Source organism: Ochotona princeps, chromosome 10, assembly GCF_030435755.1.
Source record: "Ochotona princeps isolate mOchPri1 chromosome 10, mOchPri1.hap1, whole genome shotgun sequence".
In the NCBI taxonomy this organism is placed as follows: domain Eukaryota; kingdom Metazoa; phylum Chordata; class Mammalia; order Lagomorpha; family Ochotonidae; genus Ochotona; species Ochotona princeps.
In genome coordinates this window covers 56,038,885-56,065,333 of record NC_080841.1, presented here as the reverse complement: position 1 = coordinate 56,065,333, position 26,449 = coordinate 56,038,885, and the positions used below count along the sequence as shown (strand labels likewise).

Sequence of the window (26,449 nt, the reverse complement as noted above, 5' to 3'; positions counted from 1 at the left end):
GGGGGGATGGGTTGGGTGGTGAAAGAGCCAGTGCTGTGGTGTTCCTTGGCCAGGCTGTAGCATGGGCAAGCTGGAACTGGGAGTGGGCTAGGCAGAAGTCCTGGAGAACCTGTGGACCAGGCCACTGTGCCTGCTGTTGAAGTCTCCCCAATGGCTTTTGGTGTCAGCAAGTAGAACATTGTTTCATTTCCTGTTAGCTTCAGACACATCAGGATCTCCAGTCTCAGCGACCAGAATCCTCGAGTGTATGGTCTGAGACCACCTACTGCTGACTCCTGTGCAAAGAAGTCAACCATATCTCAGAATACTGATGAAGATGCAGGGGCCATAGCCAATGGCACAGCTTTGGTGGGATTTACTAGAAAATATAGAAACAGAATTTCAAGTCTGGTATGCGCAAGCCCTATGTCACTAATCAGCAAGAAGTAACAATAGAAAATGGTAATAAATCTGCACACTTCAGCAACCCTTAGATTAAGAGTTGGCAGTGGAGAGACTCTATCTTACTCTGTGTAAATCTGCCTTTCAAAAAAAAAAAACAAAACCAAAAAACCCAACCATTTAAAAATGTACTTAAAAGAGAGAGTTGCAGGGAGAGGGAGGGACAAGGATTGTCATCAGCTGGTTCAATCCTCAGATGGCAACAAGGGTCAAAGCCAGGTCAAGTATGAAGTAGGAGTCAGGAGCTTCAACCAAGTCTCCCACATGGGTAGCAGTTGGCCAGGCACCTGCTTCATCCTTTACTGCCCTACCATACACATTGCAGGTGGTGTAACTGGGACTAGCCTTAGTACCCTTGGGGGATTCTGACATCACAGGCAGCTGCTTGACCTGCCACACTCGTCCCCTATACATTCCTACTGTCTTTCCGCCTCTCTCCCCTTCACATTACCAGCACCACCTTCATGCAGAGATTTGCTTGCTGTGTCCTGTGAATAAACCATTTGGGGTTCCTAAAGAAATCCTGCAACCAGTTTTGGGAAATTTAAAAACTTTATTAGGACCTTTGTCCACTTAGTCTTGCAGGTAGTTTACAGATTTCATCAGTCTCTAGAAAGTTGCATAGCATTTCCTGTTGGACTTGTTTGACTGTTAGTTGTTCACTTTGCTCTTGCTTTCTGCATTTGCTTTCTTTAGATAGTCTTCTGCTGACAGTTCTTGTGAAATTGTAAACTTTCCTTCTCAATACAGCACACCGAATCTCTTGTTCTTCCGAGGCAGGGAGCTGTAATACCCTTTTATCTCTCTGATGGAGATCATCTTCAGTTTTTTTTCTGGGTTGATTATGTGAGGCAACTTCTTGTTGGGTGCTTTCCTCATTAGCAGGTGAAACTAGCTTTTTTATGGGAGTCACTAAGTGTTTTATTTTTTTAACTTGTTGATTTTCTGGAAACAAGCTGTAAGTTGACAGATGAAGCTGACAAATTTCTTAAAAACTTGAATTTGAATGGATAGAAAATAATAAACTTTAAAAGGTGTACTGAGGAAAAAATTACATTTCTCACAACCAAAATAAAGGACATCTTTATGTAAATAGTCTGGTTAAATGGCACACATAAATAAATAAATGTGCAACCCTCATTGGGTTTTCAGCTCCAATCTTACATTCTTTTCTCTCAGATGAACTTCATATTCATCTATTCTTGCTGGGTGACTGAATCAGGGTTTATTTATCTTGGGTAGCAGCCCTGTTCTCTTTGTGGTCTGGAGGTTTAGGGCTGTCTGAGCAGCTGCAAGCGGGAGTGCCACAGAGGCCACTGTTGACCTTGGGTCTCTTCTTGCTCTTCCATGTCTGCTTTGTTGCTGCCTATGAGGCTAGCTGTGGTGATGAGGACTCCTGTGGCTTGGTGGTCTGTAACCCTGACACACTTTTTGTCCATGGGTCAGCTGAGCTTTCCTGCAGCCTTTTGGCACCTTGCATCCTTCTGCCCTTCACTGGAGTGGAGGGATACTGTGACCCAAGCCAGTAGAGTCTCCGCAGGTAGCAGGGCAGGAGCTTTTGCCTGTGTCAGGGCTGGGAAGTTGGGCCTGGCTTTCGGAAGTGCTGTCGGAGCCATCACTATTGCTGGTGAAGCGACTCTGCCAGAAATGACACCAAGAAGCCATTACCATGGGTAGTGCCAGGAATGGCTCCACCCTGCCGCGTTTTTACTGCCCTGCACTGCAGCTCCACCAAAACCTGTGATATTCCCAGCTTCCACATCCTTCTTGACCTCTACCACGTCAAACTCCTTAATCTCGCTGTCTCCCATACTGCAAAGGCACTTCTGATATGGCCTAGGCAGTCAGTTTAGGCTCATGAGTCTGGGAATCCACACTCCTCCCCCCACAATATTTTTCACCCACTCATGCAGCTGTTTGTCAGTTAGCTGCACCCATCATTACCTGGAACTAGGGGGAGAGGAGGAGCTGCCCTGTGATTGGTCACTCCTCACTCAAGCCATAACTGCAAAAGCCTATGCGATGAGGGGTTTGTTCTTTTGGGCCTTCAGGCCTTTTGGCCGCAGTTTCTTGGGTTGGGTTTTTCTCTCTCTACCCTCTTAATCTTGTTTCCTGCAGGCAGACTCAGAAAAATGCAGTAGTTTCTTTCCCTTAGGACGCAAGGCATCAATCTCTCCCTTACCCACCTTTTCTTTGTGTTTCTCCATATTATTTTCTGTATCTCACTCCCTGAATAAACATTGCCACTTGTTTATATCATGTTGGTGCATGTGCTTAAAATGCTTTTTAAATAAAAGGCAAGACCCTAAGAAAACCTACACCACCACACTTCCTGGGGTTATTCTTAATGGCAATCTGGTGTACAAAGATGTCTCCCTTGCTGTCATTTCAGTTGATGAATCCATATTGGTTTTTCACACTGACCCATTTCACAGTTCCTGGAGCCTTTGTCACAATCACCTTCTCGTCTCCACCTGCATGTACCAGCCCTGTGGGGTTGGTGCCCATGGTGGAGGGCTTGGGCTCAGCAAGCAGCTGTTGGGTCTTGACCTTGCTGCTCAGGGTGGTGGTGATGGTAGCCAGGGCTCCCTGTCAGGATGTAACGGTCACCAGGCCAGTGATGGGGGGTGGGAAGGGAGCTGCTCAGGGCTCTCATCTCGGTTCCTGTTCCAGATTGAACTTCAGCCAGTCCACTGTCTTAATTCAGGGTTTCAGGAATGTAAAAATCTTGGGACTGTGGGAGATGATGGTAATAGCTTTCTAGCTCTTGGCTTAATTTGCCCTTGAAATGTTTAACCTTGCTTGGTTGGGCTTGCTCTTCCCAGTGTTTCTGTTGCAAGACCAACAGAACTTCGTCTTTTTTCTGCTGAAAACACTAGCATCTTCTCCAGGATGGACTTTCTTTAAGCATTTAAGAGCTGCTGTAGCTGTTGCCTTTTTTTCCCCCAACAGTTGCTCAGGAGTGTGGATCTCCTTCACTACACAGCAAACTGCTTCTCTTGGAAGGTCTTGAGCAGCTTTGTGTTAGAGTCTTGTAATACCATCTTCTTTTCCTTAGCTGCTGCCACTGCTCTCTCACTTTCCTGTTTTGGTTAACGTATATCCATTTCTAGTGTTGACATTCTCTCTTCTAGCTTTCTCATTTCAAAGTTCCGTTCTCCTCTTTATTTATGAGAATGTAACTGATTATTTTTGGCTTTAATAAAAACACCCTTCACATTTCATTAACTTCTATAAAACACCTTATTTCTTCTTCAGTTCCTTGATTTCTGAAGACTTTTCGTTGGTGCTCTTAGGTTTTGTGTCAACTTTTTGAATAAAATAGTCTATGAATTTCTTGTTGGTGAGCCTTAATTGTTTTTGTGGCTACTGCTGTCTTTAGCTTTTTCGTCTCTTCTTGGAGGAAGTTAGAAGGTTCACTCAAGATGACAGGTTTCCTCACTTCTGGAGCCTTCTACAAATGCTCTCTTACTGGAGGACTCTAATAAAACTGAGTTATCTTAAGAGACATTCTTGAGTAGAACAAAATTGCCCAAGAGTTTCCAGTACTTGAGAAAATTCCTTTGTGAATTTTCTGGTTCTGCTTTTATTGTGTTCATAAATTTTGTGCCAAGTCAGTGTCGTTCAACTCTTGGCTAACATTGCTTCTGTCAATTATGAACTCGCTATAAATCTGTCCAAATTCATTTTGAGGTTACACTGACTTGCTTAGTTTTCTCATGGTTTGCCTCAAAGTCTTATTTTCATTATCTAAGACTGTTCTTCATGAGTATAACTATTTTTTACTTTATTTACCTTACACTAACTCCTATTTCTTCTTTAGTTCCTTCATTTGATGGTGTTCTGTCTCCAGTTCTGTGGTCGCTGACATGGAATGGGAGTCTGAATTTCTTCCTGGAGAAGCCTAATCAAAAACTACCATTAGCAATGCTTGCAGTTTTTCATTCTCTTCTAAGAGAAATTTGGCAAGCTCACTCGAGGCAACAGATTTTCTTACTTCTGGATAGTTAAGATTGTTGGAGCACTCTAGGACAGCTGTGAGCTGTCTTAAGACATCTTTGGTATTAGAAAACTGCCCAAGGGTTTCCAGTATTTGGATGAATTCTCTTCCTGTATTTGCTGGTTCTAGTTTTGGTCTCTTTATAAAAATGGACTGTCAGTGCTAAACAGTTCAAAATCAATCCTGATTTCATCCTTTTTTCCTGTAAACTGTGTTGCTGGGCAATTTGCTGGTTGTTCTCCTCTGCTGCCTGATACTGTCCTTCCAGGGCTCTGGAGAGACTTGGCAGCTCTCATCCCAAACTCTTCCAACACCCTTGCTCAGTACACTTTTGGTTATTTCTGAGGATCTGCTACCAAAAAAAAGCCATAATGTCTTTCACTTGTCCCAGGGAAAGGCCTAAGCCAGAGCTTAAGCCACCAAACCCCCAGGACATAGCTGTAGGTCACTTAACTGGTCTGGACTGCTTACAGAAAGCATCCAGCACAGCTGGATAGTCCCATAAAGTCACACCAGACCAATATATGCTGGGACTTTAAGAAGACTTTAGAGACACCCAGGTCAAATTCTGGATCCTCTGCCACACCCCTTCCAGAGACCATCTATGCCTCAGCCTTTTTCGCCCCTCCCCTAGTGTCAGGCATAACTCCCACCAAACTCGAAAAAACTCCAAAAATAATCTTTCTCCTAGTGCTTATAAGCATCGGTATTAAAAATCTAGCGGCTGGAATTGTGGCACCCCCAAGTACGCAATAGCCAGTGGTAGGGCTGAGTCCAGGATCCCCTCCAGAGTGCAACTTCCTACTCGTGCGCACTGGGAGGGAGCTGGTGACAGCTCAAGTGGCTGGGCTCCTGCTATGTACATGGAAGTACAAATTAGAGTTCCTGGCTCCTGGTTTCTGCTTGGCCCTGTGTGGGCTATTGTGGGCTTTGGGAGTGAACCCCTAGCAGATGTGACCCCTTGCTCCCTCTGTCCCATCATTCAAATAAGCAAAACCAATTTTTTTTAAAAAAGAAGAAAAAAAAGACACTATTAAGAAACTGAAAAAATAAGTTAGATTGGGAAAACACACTTGCAAATCATTCCCATGTAAGATTTTCATCAAGAATGTATTAAGACCTCTTACTATTCAATGAAGTAAGCAAAAATTTCAAATACATATGTATTCAACTAAATTAGACATACAAATTGCCCACAAGCACATGAAAAGATGTTCAACGCCTTTAGCTATCAGGGAAATACAAATCAAAGCCACAGTGGAGATACTACTTCACAACCACAGGTTGGCCATAATCAAAAAATGACATAACCGCTGTGTAGAGAAGACAAGGTGCAGTCAGAATTCTCCTATGGTCTGGTGAACGTGCACAAGTTTGGGGGAACAGACCCGTACTTTTAATCAGCATGTATCAAATATATATCCCACACACACTTGTATACAAGTGATCAACAGAGAATAAGAGAAAAATCCACGTGACTATCAACTGGTATGATACATAACACGTGATCTAACGAAAGGAATAATACCGAGCAATATAAAGTAAGTATCGATACATGCTACAATATGGACAAACCTCAAAAACTCTTGCTCCTGAATGAAAATAAAACCCAGCTGTAAAATACGATCTACTGTGTGATTCAACTCATATCCAGAAAATAAAATATGGACAGCACATGGGTCGGTAGCTGCTGGAGGCTGGAAGTGCAAAGGGATTTGACAAGAAATGAGCAAAAGCCGTCTCTCTCTAAAGTGACAGAAACATTATAAAATTGGTTGTGATAGCTTGTACAATTTTGAAATTTATTAAAGAATCATCAAAGTGTCAATTCCTTTGGGGAGGATATTTTGATAGATAAGTATACATCTTCTCAAAATTTGTTCAGGGAGATAGGGGAGCACAGATGTGGACTCAAGTCCTATTATTATACCAGCTGCAAAACTCAGGGAATTACTTAACCTTTGTGCCTTAGTTTTCTCATCTGTAAACTGGACGATGTAGGAATGTGTACTTTGTGAGGATTAAATGAATAGCACCAGATACGTGCCAACCAATCAGTGTTAGCTGTTTTTCTTATTAGGGTTATACTCACGTAATTGTCAAGACAATTTCACTTACTAGTAGTTAGTTCTCAAACACATTTTCTTCAAGACTTCTTCCCTGGCCTCACAGGTTGTTCCACCTTTTGCTAAAGCACTTGCCATTGTCTCCTGTCTTCTTAACTATTTCTAGAATTCTCTCTCACATCAGCCTCCGCAGCCTAGAGAAACCACACAGAAAATGGAAACAAAACCATGGCAGAACCCATCTACAGGATCAAATTCAGTTGCACACAAGACACTCATGATCTGGTCTCTCTTTGGAGTCTTACACCCCTCACACCACACCCCATATCCTAGTGGAAAATCTCTACACCCATGTTTCTCTTTCACTTGTTCTGACATACTAATTCTTTCAGTGTCAGCTGAGCGACCCTCCATGGGCTTCCCAGAATCCTTTGCACTGGGCTCATAATTTGCCTTTGTGTGCTTCCAACAACAGCCTGTGACTATCTGCAGCGCTGAGCTGAGACACACTGATTGCAAAACCTGCTGTGCATCCTGAAGCAGGAATTTAGCACAGTTCTGCTACCCACCAGATGCTCAGGAAAATGCTGACTAAGCCAAATGCGGACAGTCTGCATTTTCTCAGGTCCTAAAATGTTTTTTGCCTCACAAGCATCAGAAATGTTTTTAAGGTCATCACTTAAAGGAAATGAGAGACAGCATTTGTGTACAGAAATGAGTATCTTAATAAGGTTTTATTTTGAAGAACTATTTTAAGTAGAAAATGGACAGAGTGACATCACCTACCCCTTGAAGCCATTCAGAGTGCCTGTAACTGCCAGGAGCTCCTTGGCCAGCAACAGTTCATCTGTGCAATAGGATTTCTTCTAAGTTTCATGATGTCAATTTCTAGATCCTGAAACTCCTGATCTCTACAGCAGTTTTGAGAAACATTACAGAGGGGACATGAAACAATTATCTTAACTCTTTGAAAGAGGTTGGTGATCCACCTTTTAAGATACTGGGGGAGGAATACAATCGCTCCACGCTCAGGTCCCTTCCACATGTTCCCATTTAAGTGGTCTGTCAGGGACCTGAGCAGAGGAAAATCTCAAAGTTCATGATGTCATTCTAAAGAACAGCTAGGGTCAAGATCCACTCTCAGGAAACCATCAATGAGTTTCCTTGCTTCTCATTTGTAACACAGTGGCAGTGAGATTTATACACACCCAAAAACCCTCCAGAAAGTAAATGCATGAATTCTTACAACTCAAATAGATTCCCTTTTCCCAGGATGACTACCTTGGGTCATCTTAAAAGTCAGACTGGTAAATTCATCCAATCAATGTGCATCAGTATTCCTATTAGACAATTAAAGGCCTTTGAAAGATAACTTTAAACAAAATAAATCTTCAAACCATAGTTTGAGTAAGATTAGGATGCATTAATTGTGAGTGTATATAGCGGATACAATAAAGTGCATATTAAATCAAAGGTATGATTCCAAAGGCAACCAGAACAGCCCATTTCTATATGACTTAGGTTGGCTGTGAATAAGCTCTTGTATATACGGCATATTTTTCTCTAATCACGAAAGTGGAAAGAAAATAGTGGCTGGTGTTGTGGCAGCAGGCTAACCTCATGGGGGCATTCCATCTCAGAGTGCCAGTTCAGGTCTTGGCTGCCCCACTTCCATTCCAGCTCCCTGCTAATATACCTGGGAAGGCAGCAAAAGATAGTCCAAGTGCTTTGGCCTCTGTTACTCACATGGGAGAACTGGCTGGAGTTCCTGGATCCTGACCCAGCCCAGGCTGATGTGGTAATCTGGTAATCACACCAGTGGATGAAATATCTCTCGCTCATTTTCCCCATTGACTTTCAATAAAATTGATAAATAAGTGAAAAGAAAATTGGATCTCACCAAATTATTGCTTAGGTACACTTTCTGTGCTTACATTACAATGGGATTGAATTTTCAAAAGTCCACGTAAAAGACACATGGAATATGATAAAATTTAATATTAGAATCTTCTTAAAGTAAAAAAAATACAATCACATTCTATAACTAACTATTGTTATTCTTTAGAAAAATCCTTTAGATTGTTTTCCTTCTTCCAAGAAACATTTTGCTGCTGCTATTTTGATTTCTGAATTTTTAAAAGTTCACCTTTAGAGAACACGGGGAATTGGAGTGCCTTCGGAGGCCAACAACTCCGAGGTCACCCAGCCCCGTTTGGATCTACCATATAGGATGGAAGAAGCCCAAATCCTTCCTCGCAGGATCCAAGGTCATTGGAACAACAGCCAGGAGCACTGAGGGACCTGCAGAAATAGAAGAACAGCAAACTTCCTTCGGGACTAGGGAGAGGAGTTTTTTCTGGTCCTTACTTAGTTCCAACTTTGGATCCCCACCCTCTCTTGCAATGACCATCAGGGTCGCTCCAGAGGCCCCCCCCCCCAACAAAAATAGAACAGATAGAAAAATACAAGGAAAGCTTAGAACCAAACAGGAAACGATCAGTTTGGATCCACATACACCTTACTAGATAGGACACAAAGATTAGTTACTCCTCACTGGGGGATGGAAGATTTCTCTGCACACGCCTCCTGAAACTGTTCTGCACCTCAACTGTTGACAAAGACCTTGTTAGATTTATAAGCCAGTTTAGACTAAATCTACCAAGTTCAACAAAATTATGTGTCCACACAATAAGCTGCTAAATACTAAAATGAAAACAGACACAAGACAGCTGAATACTACCCTATAGCCACTTTGAGGTGTATAGCAGCCGGTTCTGTATACAAAAAAAAATTGAAGGGTCAATGAAGTAGTCACAGGATGTGGTTAAGAACTTGCATTGTTTTAACATACTGATTACTCAATATCATGTTAATTAATTCCATAATGTTGTAAATTGTTGATGTTATGTTGTGGCTTTTAATTGGTATGGATGATATTCTACCAGCTCTGCTTTCAGACCAGAGAAGGTCTCCCCAAGAAACTGTTGAATTTATCTGGACAATAAGATGCTGGACTCTATGCTTGGTCTATGTATGCAACGAAAGAATATTGACTTAATTTGATCTGTAATACTGCAACAAGGTGGAGAAATCCACTATGGGGGGAGGGCACGGTGAGGGGTTGGGGGAATCCCAGAGCCTATGAAACTGTGTCACATAATGCAACGTAATTAATAAAAAAAAGAAGAAAAAGTTCACCTTTAAAAGAGCCATCCTTTTAAAAAAAACTTTAAAAAACTACTTGGGGAGGGTGGGGAAATCCAAGACCCTATCGAATTGTACCATAAAATAAAAAATAAATTTTAAAATGTAAAAAAAACTTTGAAAAATATAAACACCTGAAAATGAGTTAAAATTTTAAAACCTGTTGAGATTCTGTGCCTAGTTTCTATAATCTAAGTTAAACATATGTAGAAATTAAAACTATACCCAAATGCTTTTTAGGTAAACTCCAATGAATACTGGCCAAATATTTACACCAAGTACATGCAGCTACAGAGAATAGTCTCCACGCCATGAAAATCTCTACCACCTATGGTTTTCATAAATACAGTGATTCACTTTACCTATATTATTTCTTCTTTTATCATTATTTTCTTACCTTTTACCAAAAATAAGTTTGATAGAATAAAACTGTATCCTGGCAAAATAATTTCAAATTAAAGCTTCCTACTTGAAAAACTGAGTTATATTTTACAATGGGAAGAACTGGAAATAACACCTTAGTGCTAATAATAATAATGTTGGATTAAGTAAAAAAGAGGTGATGTGTTCCTAATTATAATCTTACTGGAAATTAATAAAGACATAACACACAAGTGTGACATACAGAGACCTAAAGTTACGCAGGAGAAGACTAGGCAACATCTACTCAATTAGAAGAGAAGCACCAAGGGTTCTAGACTTCTGCTGTAATTCTTTAAAACGCACATAAAGACACAAAACAAAATGCAATTATTACTTTTAGCATGTTAAAAACAATCACATCAAAAAAATATACAGATAAAAAATGTAATAGATAACATAGGAAAATAGCACGTGTATGTGTGTGTGTGTATATATATATTTGGCATATATATATATAAAAATCTACAGTATTTACCACTGTTGATATATATATTTTTGGAGCAGCACAACTGCTGCCATCATAAACTAAATTGTACAGCTTAATTTTATTACACATCACAGAATCAAAATTTCAAAAACTGGAAGTAACATCCTTAGCTACATTTTTCTATACATTTACTTCTTGCCTTCCACGTTATCTAAATCAAGAGCTCTGTTATTTTATCAGGATTTTGTTTAGCTTCAGTGTAGTGTTTCGCTTTAATACACTCGCATTTGTTTTGACATTTAATAACGTTATTACTAAGTTGATTAAAATTACATTAGACTCATTATATACATAAAAATCACTGTCACATTCACTACCTAAACAAATATTACTTTCATTTTAAAGACGTATTTTGTACCTTGAAAGCTTAAAGCCCCAACTTGCAACAGGAAAAACCATCAACATTAGATTTTCTAATTCTCCATTATTCAAATGTGAGCAAAGCAATGTTGAAAACAAGCTCTCTAATTAAACACAGAGTCGTATTTTGTGGAAATCCCCAAAACTCTGCCAGGATTTTGGTAACTGTAGTGTAAGGATATTCTTAAAAATATCCCTGCTTTCTGCACTCCATGAACCTGAATTTTTTCACCAAAACAGAGTAAGTTTGGAATTACGAAAGTTACATTTTTTTAAAAGATCAAAGTTCTAGGCTCCTAATAATTAGAATTTAAAAAAAAAAAAAAACACAATTTTACCATGGGTGGGTACAGTGATATCCAACTTCTTTAAACAGACTTCCAGGAAAGTATTCTGTTCAGGCCACCCTTGAGGGGCCATTATGGTGAGGCCCTGCATGAATCTAAAGGGCACAATGACAAAGAACCATCTTGTTGAGCCTGCTTTCAAACGACCCTGAAAGGCATGTCTGCTGTCCTGGGTGAATGCTGGATTATCAGAAAATTACAACCTTTGGAGGCATCCTCTCCAGCTGTGTTTGTGTGCCTCTGGCAAGCAACAATCAGCTCTGGGCTTTGCAAGAGTCAGACCCCAACAAGGGGCACAAAAGTGCTAAGACTGACCTCAGGTAAATGGATAATACACCTGCTGCATCTCTGTCCACAAATTTCACGTTAACTGCCTTGATGCTCAGTACCACACTAAGTGGTTGTCCTTTCTCTCCAACATCTTTAGTTTTCAGATTGAAAGTAAATGGCAGCAACTGAAAAAAGGATAAGCCTTCTCTGAGATACTCCACTAATCAAGTCAGTATACTCTTTACAGTCAGTTTAGGACCTGAATAAAAGATATGGGGCAGAGGGACTGGACTAAAAGACAATTTAAGGAAAAGAAGAATAACATGATTCCAGGGATCTAAATTTAAAATATTTTTAAAATGTTTCTTCAATTCCATGTTAAAATATGTATGCATAGATGCCTATAGCTATTAAAAGATGTTTTACTACTTATAGTTTACAAAACACCTATTCTAGTTTTTCACTGTTTTGTAACATTAGTCAAAATAGAATGGACCAATCAGAGTAAAAATGTTCAGGTTCTGAAGGAAGACATGAACTGAGTAATGAATTATTTACTGTGTGTGCATCCCTAAAAGCTATTGCTAGGTTTCCAGGTTCAGTGATGATGCAGTTTAAAATGTTCATCTTATGCACACCTACATGAGGATGAAAACAACTCTGTATACTTTCGTTACTAACATACATCAGAATTGTAAGAGTTGCTTACAATAGTATAAAATACTGCTTTGGCAATTATAAACATAGTAATGCAGATTTCATATGGTTTCTGTTCTCTTGTCTTGAACAAACACAGATGCAGTGTCACAGCAATACTGATTCTTGAACAGAAAGCGCATCCTGATTTCTGTAGTGATATGCTGGCGGCGTTGGCCCAGAATACTGATACCTGGATGGACTGGCATCTTGCACAGATGGTGAGGTTCTATACCTCACTGGACTGTCTACTGAAACTGGTGGGAGGTCATGGTCCTGAAAGGGTATGTGCTGAAAACTGCTTAAGTGGCTACGGTTGCCATCTCGAGTCCATGACTGCCCGTGCAGCTCAGGTCTGTATGTGTAACTCACTTCTGACCATTTCCTGTTATCTGGCAAATAATCCACTGGAGGAATGATGAATTTTCCATTCCTTGGTGACCCTGAATTGCCTGAATATCCCCTGGCACCAGCATCAGCAGGAAGGACTTCTATGCGACTTGAGGGCAGAACAAGAGGGGTGGGGCGGCCGTACAGCTTCTCAGGGGAAATACCAACTGAGAGAGTAGAACCATACAGTCTCCGGGAAGGGTTAATTTGAGACCCAGGGCTAAATGGTGGAGATACAAAACTGCTGTTAGCAGTAGGCATGTGTTTTGGAGAATTTCCACGGTAAACAGGGGGATTACTGTAAGACGGTGGGTGCGCCAGCCCGTGCTCCTCCCCTTCTAACTGGGATGGGTACCTCACATAACTGGGAGGCTGGACTTTAAAAGTAAACCTGTTGGACACTTTTGAAGGACTAGAACTTGGCTCAGCGTGCTTTCTTGGACTACTGGAGTAAACAGCATTCCGTGGGCTTTGAGAGTAAGCTCTTTCTAGAGCATCTTCCACGGCAGCTCCATTCTCGTGTTCCGGCTCAGGGACATTGTCATACTGTGAGGCATTGGAGCCCCGCTTCCCATCATCGGCATCTAAAACCTTGACCTTTGGCCGCACATTTGAAACTCGTACATCAGCAGCACTTGGGACAGAGGCTAGTGTAAGTGTGGGGTGCACAGGTCTACTGTTCCCTTCCATGGCCTGTTTGGCAGTTCTCTCAATAGCGGAAGTATCTGATGGTTTGTTCCATTTGGGCATAAATTCCTTCTTGACATTCGAAGTGGCATTACTATTCTGGTTGGCAGTTGCATGATTATACTGCTTGGAACTGTCCTGTGGACCTGAAGGGAGTTTCCTTTGAAACTCTGCATCATCTTTAAGCTTTTTACTTTCCTCATCTATTGACTTCCGTCTCGGCTGCCTGCCTCTTTCTGGATGGTGAGGGGAATGCTCGTGCTTCTTGGAAGGCGATGCTGTACTTTCCCTTCTGCTGCTGACATGGGGACTGGGCCTGCCAACACTTCTCTGTCCGTTGCTCATACGATGAATGGTACCAGACTGGAATTCTGGTGGGAACTGCCCCAGGGGTTTCTTTGGATATTCATCCTCTTTACCTAAAGAGAAGAGAAGCTCATTAAGGAATCAATCATATGAGTAAACAGGATCCAATACAAGAAACCCATTAACAACTATATACTTGAGGCACACCAACAAACATGCATATGAGGTATCTCCAAAGAGTTCACAGATTGTGAAAAAACTATGCATAGATTTAAACATTTTGCACCAAAATAAATTTGCTTTTAATTTCACTTTTCCCACAATTCTTGTTCAAGCACTTTTTACACCACAAACCTTTACACTACAGAATTTTGGAGCTGATGAGAAGTACTTTTAGAGATACTGATACTAAATCTCAACATTCCATCAGGCAATGTATAGGGGAAAACCTCAGAGGTGAGGTTCACACCGCGTTGACATATGCCTTACGTTTTGTGAAAGCAAACAGGTACAAACACGTTCAATAATGCAAAACTGAGATTCTTCTCTCCTTAGAGATTACACCACATCTTCTGTGGTGTAAGTAGTTCTCACTTTAAACTATATCACCTAAAATGATTTTAAAATCTCATTAAACTGTTGCAAGCAGTCTGCCAAAGTTAAAGGTCAAATAATGACCAGCTGTGGTCTCAACGCTATTTCATAATCAGGTTATTACTATAATTATCTTAAATATCTCTCACAGTACAATTTTTGGAAAAAAAGTGTTTCCCATCCAAAAGCTAGTATTATAAAAAGATCCTAATTTAACAAGTAAAAAGAAAAAAATTTTAAAAGACAATCATATTGGATAGTTTGTATTTTATATAATAGAACATTCATGAGAATTTAGGGAAAAGTATAGTAAATTGGTCACTTAGTGAACAGAGTGTAAAAATTTATTTACTACAACACATATATCCAGTAAATACAATCTTGAGAAAAGGAACAGATTTCACTTTGAAAAATTGCATATGTTCTTCACCTGTTATTACAAAACAATATATTGCCACTTAAAAACAAGCTTTTGTTCTCTTCAAATATCCCATTTACCCACTGCTCTGTCTTGGGCCCTGTGCTAAACACCAGGAACATTACTGACGAGCATAAAGACATGGTCTTTCTGTTCATGTAGTTTGCAGTCTTGATGATGATAATTTTCTTACTTATGCTCATACAATTTTCCTTAGGACATTTTGAAAAAAAAATCAATGTTCTTTTGAGGGGGAAGAGAAGGAATAAGCAATGATAAAGAAACACTGGCCTTTAAATAATTACATTACTGTCAGAATAACTGAGCTAAGAATAACCTTCATACTGTTTCAATTCTGTGATATTAAAACTTGTCCAAATAAATCAGATTTTTTTTTCAAGCCATGAAATCCCACAAAAGAAAGAAAATATAAACAAAGCTGTTCTGGATCAAGCAGCAAAGCTCCTGGATCCTCCCAGGCAAACCCTTCTGCTCTTCCCTCAACTGGACAGCCCCTTGGAGCCCACAGACTCCAGAGAGACCTAGTCCCACCTGTAGTATACAACCTATAGAACTCAATGGACACCCACCAGTACAGCTACTCCCAGTTCTCTGCTGTATTCTATTTTCATAAAACTTCAATGAAACTTCTTATGATTTTTGGATGAATTTGACTTGACTTTAATTACATCTAAATACACAGTTTACATATCTGAAGGCATATATGCGTCATATATTGAATTTGGTGATGACAGTTTCTTTTTTTCATTCACTCATCCATTCAACAAAGCATACTGTAACCATTAGGTGCTGGCAATACAAGGACAGAATGAGACAGGTGAAAGATATGTTCTTCCAGACCTCATATCCTAGTTGCATGCTGGGTTATGCTGACAAGTGTGAAAAGCAATGAAAGCTATCATGGGTGGAAAGTGCATTAGGCACAGAGGTGAAGGTGCCTCTTTGGGTGCCCACGTCCTACAGAAGGGTGCCTGCTTCGCCGGCTTGAGTCCCTGCTCCACTTCCAGTCCAGCTACTCACTAATGTGTGCTCTGGGAGGCAGAGGGGAAGGATGGTTCAGGTACTTGGGTCACTACCACCACAATGGAGGTTGAAATGGCTTAGCACTGCCTGTTGTAAGCATGAACTCCTAGATGGAAGATTCTGTGACTCTGCCTTTCAAATAAATAAATTAACAAAAATATGACAAATAATGGAGGGTAGGGCAGGACAAAGGACCAATGATGATGATAAGGCCTTAGGGTAGGCAGTCATGTCACGCAGGGTCCTGGAGCTCATGGTGAGGATATGGAACTTTATTCTGAGTTAGCTGTACAATAACAGGTTTTTCAGCAAGAGAGTTACATGACCAGATGTTTGTCATGGAAAGGTCACTTTTCAATAGTGGACTGGACCTCTAAGACTGTAGTAGTAAGGAATGGCGACAACTACACTAATGACTAGCAGGAAAGCATTCACTATATGTCTGCCTTTGCTGAAAAAGTTGCCCCAAGTAATTAGCTGGTGAGGAGTGTAATGTTGGTCAGTATTATTTCTCTTATTTCATTGATGAGAAAAGTAAGGCAGAAATGTACATTCTCATCAGCCTCCAATTAACAAAGCAGTCCCAGAATTCACATCCAGAATTGATGATTCCAGAGCTTTCCCTATCTACTCCTCTGCCACACTGTGGCAGTAATAACAAGATTATTGCTTCATGGGGATATTTTTAAAGTCTACACAGTGCTCAGGGGGTTTCATATCATATGTCAGAGTGAAGGCTGATTGCTGACTTTAAAACAAGCAAATATTATTTAATAAGTTGTCCTTGTATTATTTTTATAACAGATATGATAATGTGAACAAACTATTCTGATAACTCAAACTTTACAATGCTTGTCCATGAGAAGACAATTCCCATGTTAATGTATTTTTAATCAAGAGAAAAGCAAGTTATAAACAATATGTGTAGTATAATCTCATGTATTATGAATGATATACAGGCATAAACATGTATGTGTCTACAAAAGTGACTAGAACGGGTAATACTAGCAATGATTAACACATAACAGGATGTGCTTTTGGTTTGCATGATCACTATTTTTGTTTATCTATCACATACTTTGTCTACTACAAACATGTATTACTTGCTCATTTAAAAATACAAAATTTAAAAGGTAGAATTATATTAATCTGAAGCTTTAGTGCATAACTTACAACATTTTTGTTTATTACTCAAAGAACTTTGTGAAAGGTTTTATTTCTACCTGAATATACTATATCACAGCATTCTCTTGATTCACTAAATGAGCCATCTAGACAAAATGGTATTAATCAGGTATGGCAATCCCAAAATGGCAATGATTAATGATCAAGTTCTTGACTTTCTAAGCACTCAAAAATCCATTTTTCAACTAAACCATCTATTGATTTCTGCTTCAGATAAACATCACAATTATTTATCTGATTTATATCACTCAACTTTCATCTCTTCTAAAGAAAAGTCTAAATATATTTTTAAAAACCTATTTATTTATTTGAGAGAGTTACAGAGATGGGGGAGGCACGCATACACACACACAGACCTTCCATCCAGTGGCTTATCCTTGCCCCCAACCAACATATTGCTCAACACCTGGAGCTAACCAAAGTGAGGACCAGAAACTTCTTCTAGGTTCCACACAGGTGTGACACGGCATCAAACACTTGGGGTATCTACTGGTGCTTTTCCCAGGCCATTGGCAGGGAGCTGGATCAGAAGTGGAGCAACCAGGACATGAACTGAGACATGAAGCAGTGCCTATATGTTAGTGCTTCAGGTGGTGGTTTTACCTGCTATACCACAATGCTGGCCCTCTATTTTTCTTATCTCCAACCTTCAAACATTCACTTGGTTTCATAATTTTTCAAATATAACTGACAATCACACTGATCTCATCTATAAATTCACTTAGTCAATGGAATGTCCTAGTACATATTTACTCAAAACAAATAGCTAGTCTTTTTACTTACAGCTTCATTTGGCTTCAAGTTTCTCTCATCAATATTTATTCAAATTTTCCCCATTCTAAACTTTTTTTCCTGCTGAAAACAGGAAATACTATACATCTAGAATAATATTTGCATTCAAAATGAGTACAATGTGAGTCCCCTCAGTTCCTTGGTTATTCTGTACCCAATAGAAAGAGTCACTTTCCTGGCTTTAGTTAACTGTCAGGGTGGGGAAGAGATTGAAGGAGGGAGTAACAGAGAACTGGATAAAGGAACATGTAGTGGAAAAGATGAAAACAACAGCCACAACTTTAGAAGGGGGAAGAGGGGATGAAGAAGAAAGAAGACAAAAAGTTAAACATTTCTGGAGAAACACCACCTATTTAATAGATTATCCCTCCAGTGTATCATCATTAGATGTTCATTCAATATTCCTTTAAATGCATCAAAGATCTAACAACCACATGGTAAATTCTGTGCTATGGACACAAGTTTTGCATTTCTCAGAAGGAGAAATCTGAGAAGGAAGGGAATAATTGAGGTAGTCCATTCGGTCATAAAACAAAATGCAAAATAAGTGCCATGTACAATGGAGATTTAATTTTTTAATATAATTATTTACCTTAAGTTTAGAACTTTATTTAAGTAACATCACATTACTTTTTAAAAATTAACATGCTGCATTATATGAGTGGGTAAGAGGCCAAAATACACAGTGAGGAGAAATTTTAGGCTACTCCCAAATATTCAGAAAGCTTTTTCATGGTAGACCATAACGCATTTCTTATTACCCAAGCAGACTATGGTGATTTCCACTTCCACTGCATTCATACTCACAATATCTAAAACAGTAACAGAACCACAGGAAAGGTGTTGACAACACACTTTCATTCACTTATAATTCATATGAAATCGAGTAATCACACACTGTCCTTATGAACAGGTCAGGAACATATTTGTTATCAATACCCATAGTTCACGTGAGGTAGTGCTTGGGGTGTTGGGAATCCAGTACAGACAAATTTACACGGTAGCTAATTAATTCCTGAATGACAACTTCTCACTGGGAACCAGAGGCTCACAAATACTTTAAGTATACAAAACCAGGCAGAGGACACCAATTCTCCGTGCCCTTCCAGCTTAAAGATTTTCAATGGTTATGAGAGGGAAAGAAGGCAAAAGAAAAATACGGAAAGAATCAATCGAAAAATAAGGTTTTAAAAGTCCACACTGTAAGACAGTGATGGAAGCTGGATGGAGAAATGTCCCTCCTGGTACAGGGCCAGGGTGCAGTGTTGTGGTCTGCTTAACTTCAGTGTCAGCTCATGCCCATGTTTTACAGCCATCTGTGACCAGGGTACATGCTGAATACCAAATACATCTACCTGACAGACTAGGCCCGTGATTCTGAAATCAACATTTACTTTAAATGCTCATCAACTGATGGTATTGTTAGGTTATACACAGGAGTTATTTCCAAAACTTGCTTGAAACCTCTGAATAGTGCAAAGTTCTGAGTATTCACACAGTGAATAAAATATAGATGTCAGTCACCTTTCTGAGAGAGTCCTAAGGGACCTGCAGACCAGACTGCCTGTGAACGAAAGCTGTGGCTCTCAAGAGAAGAACAAGAACGGTGAAAAGGAACGAAAAGAGAAGCAATCAGAGAACAACAGGGAGAAGTGCAGAAAACAAGGGGTGGGAACCAGTAAGAGAAGGGGTAGAAGGTGAAACAAGTGATTAAGGCAGAAAACAGAGGTGGGCCCAAGGACTAGCAGCAGAGCATCTCTGTTCTTGGAGGTGGGCTTCAAACCCCAGACGGGTGGGGACCTGCTGAGGAGCCACCTAACCAGAGCACTGTCCCAACATAGGCCCTTCATGCCTGGATCACCTCATCTCTTAAGAGGGAAAATCTCCTCAATTTCCTTAGGAAGGTGATTCCTCAACTTTCCCTGAACTAAACTCAGTGAGCAAAACTGCCACCACATGACACACATTTTTATATAGTACTAAATAACTCTGCTTTTTTTCCCCTCATAAAAGCTGATTCAAGCAAAACATTAAGCATTTTAGTATAAGCTCTGTTTAGAACTATCTCAACCTTGAACTACCACACACAGACACACTGCCGTTACTTGGCCTTTGTTCGGTTTGAACATCTACTTTCACCTCTAAGCAACTAGCTGTAGCTAACAGATTCAAGTGTAATTGATGTCAAAACATAGCTAAATATAGGCAGGAAGTATCAACACTTATGATTCATGCTTTCACTTTGGGCTTCTTTTCAAGAACAGTACTGTTTCTGCTCATCCCAGTACCGTTTTCTTTGCCTCTTCTGCCCTCTCTGGAAATACAGGAGTTAAAACAAAAGATTTCTGAACTCTTCTTTAAAAGGTATAAAGCACTTTTTTTCCTACCTGATACAATAGGGCATGCCTTTAATTCAAATAACTCATCAGTGACATTTCTGACTAATGTGTGGAATTCTCACCTGAAGTGGTGAGAATGTTTATAGCCATGCTAATAATAACATTAATCTGCTGTAACAAAAACACATAACTGGCTACATTTTAGAATAAAAACAAAAAATGCTTGCTTTTAAAAACATGCTTTTCTTAAAAAAAATGAAAAGAACATTCCAACTGGCCCTTAACCCATCAATCTTTTTTTTTTGCAATTTTTATTATTTTTTTTAATTACATTTGATTTTTTTTATAATGTAGTATTGTTTATTTGTAAAAATGCTAGTTTAACGAAAAAGCTAAGAAATCTAAAGTACTTCAGACACTTAAAAATATTATTGTGTCAAACCTAGTTAATTAGCATATGTGGGAAAAAACCAGCTGCATGATTTTTGCCCCTGTCCTCTTTTTTTTTTATATATATATATATTTTTTATTTTTAATTATATGACAGTTTCATAGGCTTTGGGAATCCCCCAACCCCTCCCTGTACCTCCCCTCATGGTGGATTTCTCCACCTTGTTGCAGTATTACAGTTCAAATCCAATCATAATTCTTTCATAGCAAGCATACAGTTTGCACAGAGTCCAGCATCTTATTGTCCAGATAAATTTAACAGTTTCTTGCCTTCTCTGAAGGCAGAGCTGGTAGAATATCATCCATACCAATTAAAAGCCACAACACATCAACAACTGTTTACAACTTATGGAGTTAAATGGCATGGGATTGAGTGACCAATATGTTAGAAAATGCAAGTTCTTAACCACATCCTGTGATTACTTCACTGACCCTTCAATTTTAGTTTATACACAACTGGCTGCTATACACCTTAAAATCACTATAGGGTACTATTCAGCTGTCTCGTGTCTATTTTCATTTTTGTATTTTGTAGCTAATAGTGTTAAAGCATAATTTTTACTGAACTTGGTGTATCTTGGGATAGTCCATGTTGGCTTATAACTAACAAGGTTAGACAGTTGAGGTGCAGAACAGTTTTAGGAGGGATGTGCAGAGAAATCTTCAAAACCTTAGTGAGGAGTAACTTATGTTTGTGTCCTACCTAGTAAAGTATATGTGAGTTCAGGCTAACCCTTTCCTGTCTGGTACTAAGCTTTCCTTGTTGTTCTCTGTCTATTCAATCCAATTTTTTTTTTTTGTTGGGGGGGGGGGGGCTTCAGGACGACCCTGATGGTCACTGCAAGAGAGGGTGGGGATCCAAAGTTGGAACTAAGTAAGGGCCAGAGAAAGCTCCTCTCCCAATTCCCAAAGGAAGTGCACTGATCTATTTCTGAGGGCCGCTCAGGGCTCCTGGCTGTTGTTCCGATGACGATGACGCCTATGGGGTAGGATTTGGGCTTGCTCCATCCTATGTGGGAGATCCAAACAGGAGTGAATGACCTCAGAGTTCTCAGCCTCTGAAGACACTCCATTTCCCTGTGGTCTCCTTGCCAGTTGGGATATAGTCCTTGGTGCCCGTGCTGATGGTCCTTAGTGGAGATCCGGGAGTCTCCACGGTTGGGATACAAGCCTCCTCCTGTCCCCCTGCTCCACTCTGGGCACCCCCTGCTCTGTGCACATGACCTCCTGTTAAGAGGTTGTCAGGATCGCTCTTGATTCCCCTTGTATTTCTTTACAGTTTTGCTATTGTGTAATGCTGATTCAAGTCTGTTGTCTATAAGTTTAGGCAAAGTCACTCTTAAGTCATTACTCCTACTCCAGTCTCTGTCACCACCCTGTGGACACTACACGGAACTACAAGATTAGCAGATGAACTGACCTGCTAGCATGAGCAGCTTTGGGCATCTGAGGAGACACACAATTACAGTAGAGTACTCCCTGTGAGCAGCAATCTTCCTCTAAATGTCAACAACAGGATACATATATTCTGACTGCTCTAATGGTTTTCAGTAAGAAATGGTGGGGGCCACATTCAGGAAAATTATTCTATTGTTCTACTATTTTATTATCCTCTACTGGATCAAATATCAAGTTCTTGTAATTGCTTATTTTGAAAGCCAAAGAGAAAGGGCATTAGGGAAAGGAGGAAGAAGGGAGGAAGAGGGAAATATCAAGGTATTTGCTGATTAGGGAAAGGACAAAGGCAGGGGAAAAACAGAAAAAGAGAGGGAGAGAGGGAAGGAAAAGAGGAGGAGAGAGAGAGAGAGAGAGAGAGAGAGAGAGAGAGAGAGAGAAGAAGGAAAGGAGAGAGAAAAATATCAATCCATCTGCTGATTCCCTCCGCAAAATACTCACAACAGCTGGGACTGGACCAAGTCAAAGCCAGGAGCAGAGAACTAAATCGAGGTCCCTCATAAGGGTAGCAGGAACTCAGTCCTGGAGTGAGGGAGACCCAGATGGGGTTCCTGGATCCCACTTCAGCCCAGCCTACCCTTAACTGTAGTGTGCATTTGTGGAGTAAACCAACAGATCTCTGTGCGCCTCAAAACAAACGGTTCACTCAGACCCTTAGAAAGCAGGGCAGTTCTTTGGGGAAAAAACACAATAAAATAAATTTGCTTATGTGTGTTAGTAATCAGGATACAGAATGATCTACCACCCTCAAAATCTGCACTGCACTAGCTTTTTATAACTAACAGGATTTTATCATCTAAAACAAATACTAGAATTTCATTTTTTTACTAAAAAACATTGTCTACATGTCTGCTATATGCCAGGCATTATTTCTGGTGCTGGTGATACACACACCTAACCATTCTTCTCAAGGACCTTACTGATGTAATTGAGACACTCAGAGCATCACCAGAGGTTGGGAGCATGCACAGCAGTGTGGTTCCAGCATGAAATATGAGCTTCCAAATTCTATGGTTGGGGGAGTGGGTGTGCTGTTAGCTCAGAAGGCTTCACAAAGGTGGTGATGTCTATAAGCAGAATGGATGGAAGACCCAGAATTGTTAGGGACATGCTTGAAGAAGCATAGTCACAGGTATATTCAGGTAAAAGTGCAGCACCACTCCCTCCCATTATAATTCTGACCTGGTAAGCAGCAGCAGCTAGCTTGGCATAATGTATAGTGATGTCTTTGGAATCAGGCCTCGGGTTAAATGAGAGGGCTATCACAGGCTGCATGACCTTGGGTCCACGCTTAGTCTCAAGGCCCAGGTTTTCTCATCTACAATCTTTAAGAATAAATGAAAGAATGAATAAATGAAAGAATGTCCATGAAAACTATAAAGAATTAAACTAAATTCCAGGCTCAGAACCATGGCATAGTAGACCAGATTTCTGCCTGTGGTGCTAACATCTCATATGGGTACTGGTTCATTTCCTGGCTCCTCCACTTCTGAGCCTGCTCTCTGCTTTTAGCTTGGAAAGGCAGAAGAGAATGGCCTAAGTGCTTGGGCCCCTGCATCTGTGTCAGAGACTCAGAGGAAGCTTTTGGTCCCCAGCTTCAGCCTGGCTCACTACTTGCTGTTGTAGCCATTTGGGACCTCAAGCAATGAATGGAAGACCTCTGTTTCGCTCTCTTTTCTGTGACATTGCCTTTCAAATAAAAATAAAATAAATCTTCAAAACATAACACTAAATTCCATTTAATATATAAGAATGTGGCCCTACCATACAAGATGTAAACCTGAAAAGTGTACAGAATTCGATCAGGTTCAGAGATCTCTAAAACTAGAAAGCAAAGAAACCCAAGGAAATGTAAAACCCAACCCTCTGTGGGTGGGAATGTGCAGGCATCCTCAGGAAGGCAGAATTAGTGACACCCAGCTATGATTCCAAGCATCCAAACTAGACAAAGCCATCTAATGGGCATCAATCCTGAGACAGCAGATAGCTGGGCAGCCTGCCAGCTGGGGACACCAGTGGAAAACTCAACTGGAATCCTAGCTCTCATTTCAACCCACTGAAAGTATACATAAAATTTATCTGAAAAGAAGATCCTGAAGATACAAAAATAAGTCTGGCACAGTTGAGGAAAATCAAACACCACCATTCTGTATTCCCAACCCCTCATCAAGAAATCTGTTTGTATTTAGTATTTTAAGTACTTTATATATTCATGTTTAAGCGAAAGCGGACAAGCTAGTCTTTTTTGTGCCAATTTAAATCATTTAAGTCATTGGCTTGGGTCTGGTGCAATAGCCTTGTCATTAAATCTTCCTCTTGTATCCGCCAAGATCCCATATAGGCACCAGTTCATATCCTGGTGCTCCACTTTCCGTCCAGTTTCCTGCTTGTGGCCCGGGAAGGAAGCAGAGGACGGCCCAGATCCTTGGGATCCTGCACCTATATGGGAGACACAGAAGAAGCTCCTGGCTCCTGGCTTTGGATCAGCACAGCTCTGGCCATTTGTGGCCATTTGGGGAGTGTGCCAGAAGATCTTTCTCTCTGTCTTTCCTTCTCTCTACATATCTAATTTCCAATAAAAAAGTAAAATAAATCTTTAAAGCTATTGGTTTGAACTTTTTATTTTAAAACTTCTTTCTCTGAGAGGCAGAGAGAGAAACAGGAAGTGAAAAAGTATTCCCATCTGCCAGTTCACTGTCCAATCACCCCAACACCAGGGCTGCACAGGCCAAGGACAGGTGTCCCTATGTCAATCTGAGTCTCCAACACGAGTGGGAAGGAACTAACCACTTGAGCCATCAGTGCTGTCTCCCCAGTGGTGCACATTAGCAGGAAACTGGAATCAGGAGCAAGACTGGAACCCAAACCCAGGCATTCACTATAAGATGCTACATGTCAAGCGGTGAGTTTACCGCTATGCCAAACTACCATGCATGAATTTTTTATTTTAAAGTTAAGTCCTAGCTTCAGTGTCTGTTTTTCTTTCTTTCAGAAAAATAAAAGAGTTAATTGGATATTGTAAACCGAAGCTCCCTTAGAATGTTAAAATTCAATGGATTTACAAATGTTGCAACTTTTATCAACTGGATTAAAACAGAACTAGGTTAGTTAATTTGTAACTGAAATAAAATACTAATTTCAAAAAGTCTAAGTAAACCTGTGCATGGAAACTGTCCCCAAGGAGGGGGGAAGAAATGCATAGCCATAAATACCTATTCCAAAAGGCTGCTGGAAAAAAAATATATGTAAATGTGAAGTATTTACTAATAAGTCTATCAAACAAAACTTAAGAGTCTGCTGCCATGATTGCTATTCAGTCACCTAAAAGTATCCAAGGAGGATGGATGAGGAAGCAAATAAATAGATGAGAAGAGAGTTCTGGGTATATAAGGAGTCTGGGTTTCCTCCAACCAGCTATGAGGTGACCCAGAGGGTGTGGCCTCATCACACCATTGCTGTGGCTTTGTCGGACAGTGGAGTAACTGCACAGTTAGCAGTTCCAATTAGGAGAAAGCCGGAGAGGATGGAAATGTCAGAGTGCAATTAAGAATCAAAAGGACCTAGAACTTGATGCCTACCTGGGCAGTAACTGGAACATGCTATTAAGTGGGGCAGGCAGGGAGAAGGTGGGAGTTTGGGGGGGAATCTCAGCCTATACGAAATTGTACCACATAATTCAGGATTCAAAATAAAAATATTAAAATGTTAAAAAAAGATTTATTTATTTTTATTTTAAAGGCAGAGTTACAGAGTGAGAAAGAAAGAGGGAGAGGGGAAGAAGGGGCGGAGTTGAAAGGGAAGTAGGGGAGGGAGGTAGAGAAGAAAGAGAAAAAGAGAGACAGAGTCACAGAGAGATCTTCCATCTGCTGGTCCCCTCAACCCCACCCCATGACCACAATACCTGGAGTCGGGCCAGTCTGACGCCAGAACCCAGGAGCTTCCTCCAGGTCTCCCACACAGGTGCAGGGACCCAAGGACTAAGACCATCTCTGCTTCCCCAGGCATCTTTACAAGTGGGGTAGCCAGGACTTGAACTGGCACCTTTATGGGATGTCAGTGCTACAGGTGGCAGTTTACCAGTTATGCTACAGTGCCAGTCCCTATACAGCTTGCTTTAAAGATGAGTTCAAGGAAACAAGCCAGTGAAGAAAAAAGGAAAGGAAGGAATTGTTAAAGAGGAAGAGGTGGGAACAAGATTGATACAGAACTGTTCTGTAGAAACAGGCAAAAAATAATTCCAAATTGAGATGCATGAAAAGTGGTGCTGTAAACAAGCACAAATAAATGTTTTTTTCTTCCTCTGTTCCAGCTTAGAATTGTCACCACCACTGCAAAAGGCCACACAAAGGTGAAAATACAATACAGAAGCTAACAAAATTTATTTTCCATTAAAAAAATTCCAGGGCCCGGCGGTGTAGCCTCGCAGCTAAAGTCCTCGCCTTGAACGCGCCAGGATCCCATATGGGCGCCGGTTCTAATCCCGGCAGCTCCACCT

At 40.5% G+C, this 26,449-nt stretch overlaps 1 protein-coding gene across 4 annotated transcripts in view; it reads right to left on the bottom strand.

The window, feature by feature from the left end:
* Nucleotides 1-6,048: 6,048 nt before the first annotated feature.
* The window catches only part of USP6NL (USP6 N-terminal like), a 190,691-nt gene continuing 170,290 nt past the window's right edge, over nucleotides 6,049-26,449 (bottom strand). For 2 of the 4 annotated variants that reach the window (XM_004588517.2, XM_004588518.2), the window contains one exon: nucleotides 9,916-13,790. In XM_004588517.2, coding sequence (XP_004588574.2) covers nucleotides 12,403-13,790 — 1,388 coding nt within the window. In that variant the 3' untranslated portion in view covers nucleotides 9,916-12,402. Of the gene's footprint in view, nucleotides 7,419-9,915; nucleotides 13,791-26,449 lie in introns of those variants that run through there. The other 2 variants (XM_058669478.1, XM_058669479.1) reach the window with 2 other exon arrangements.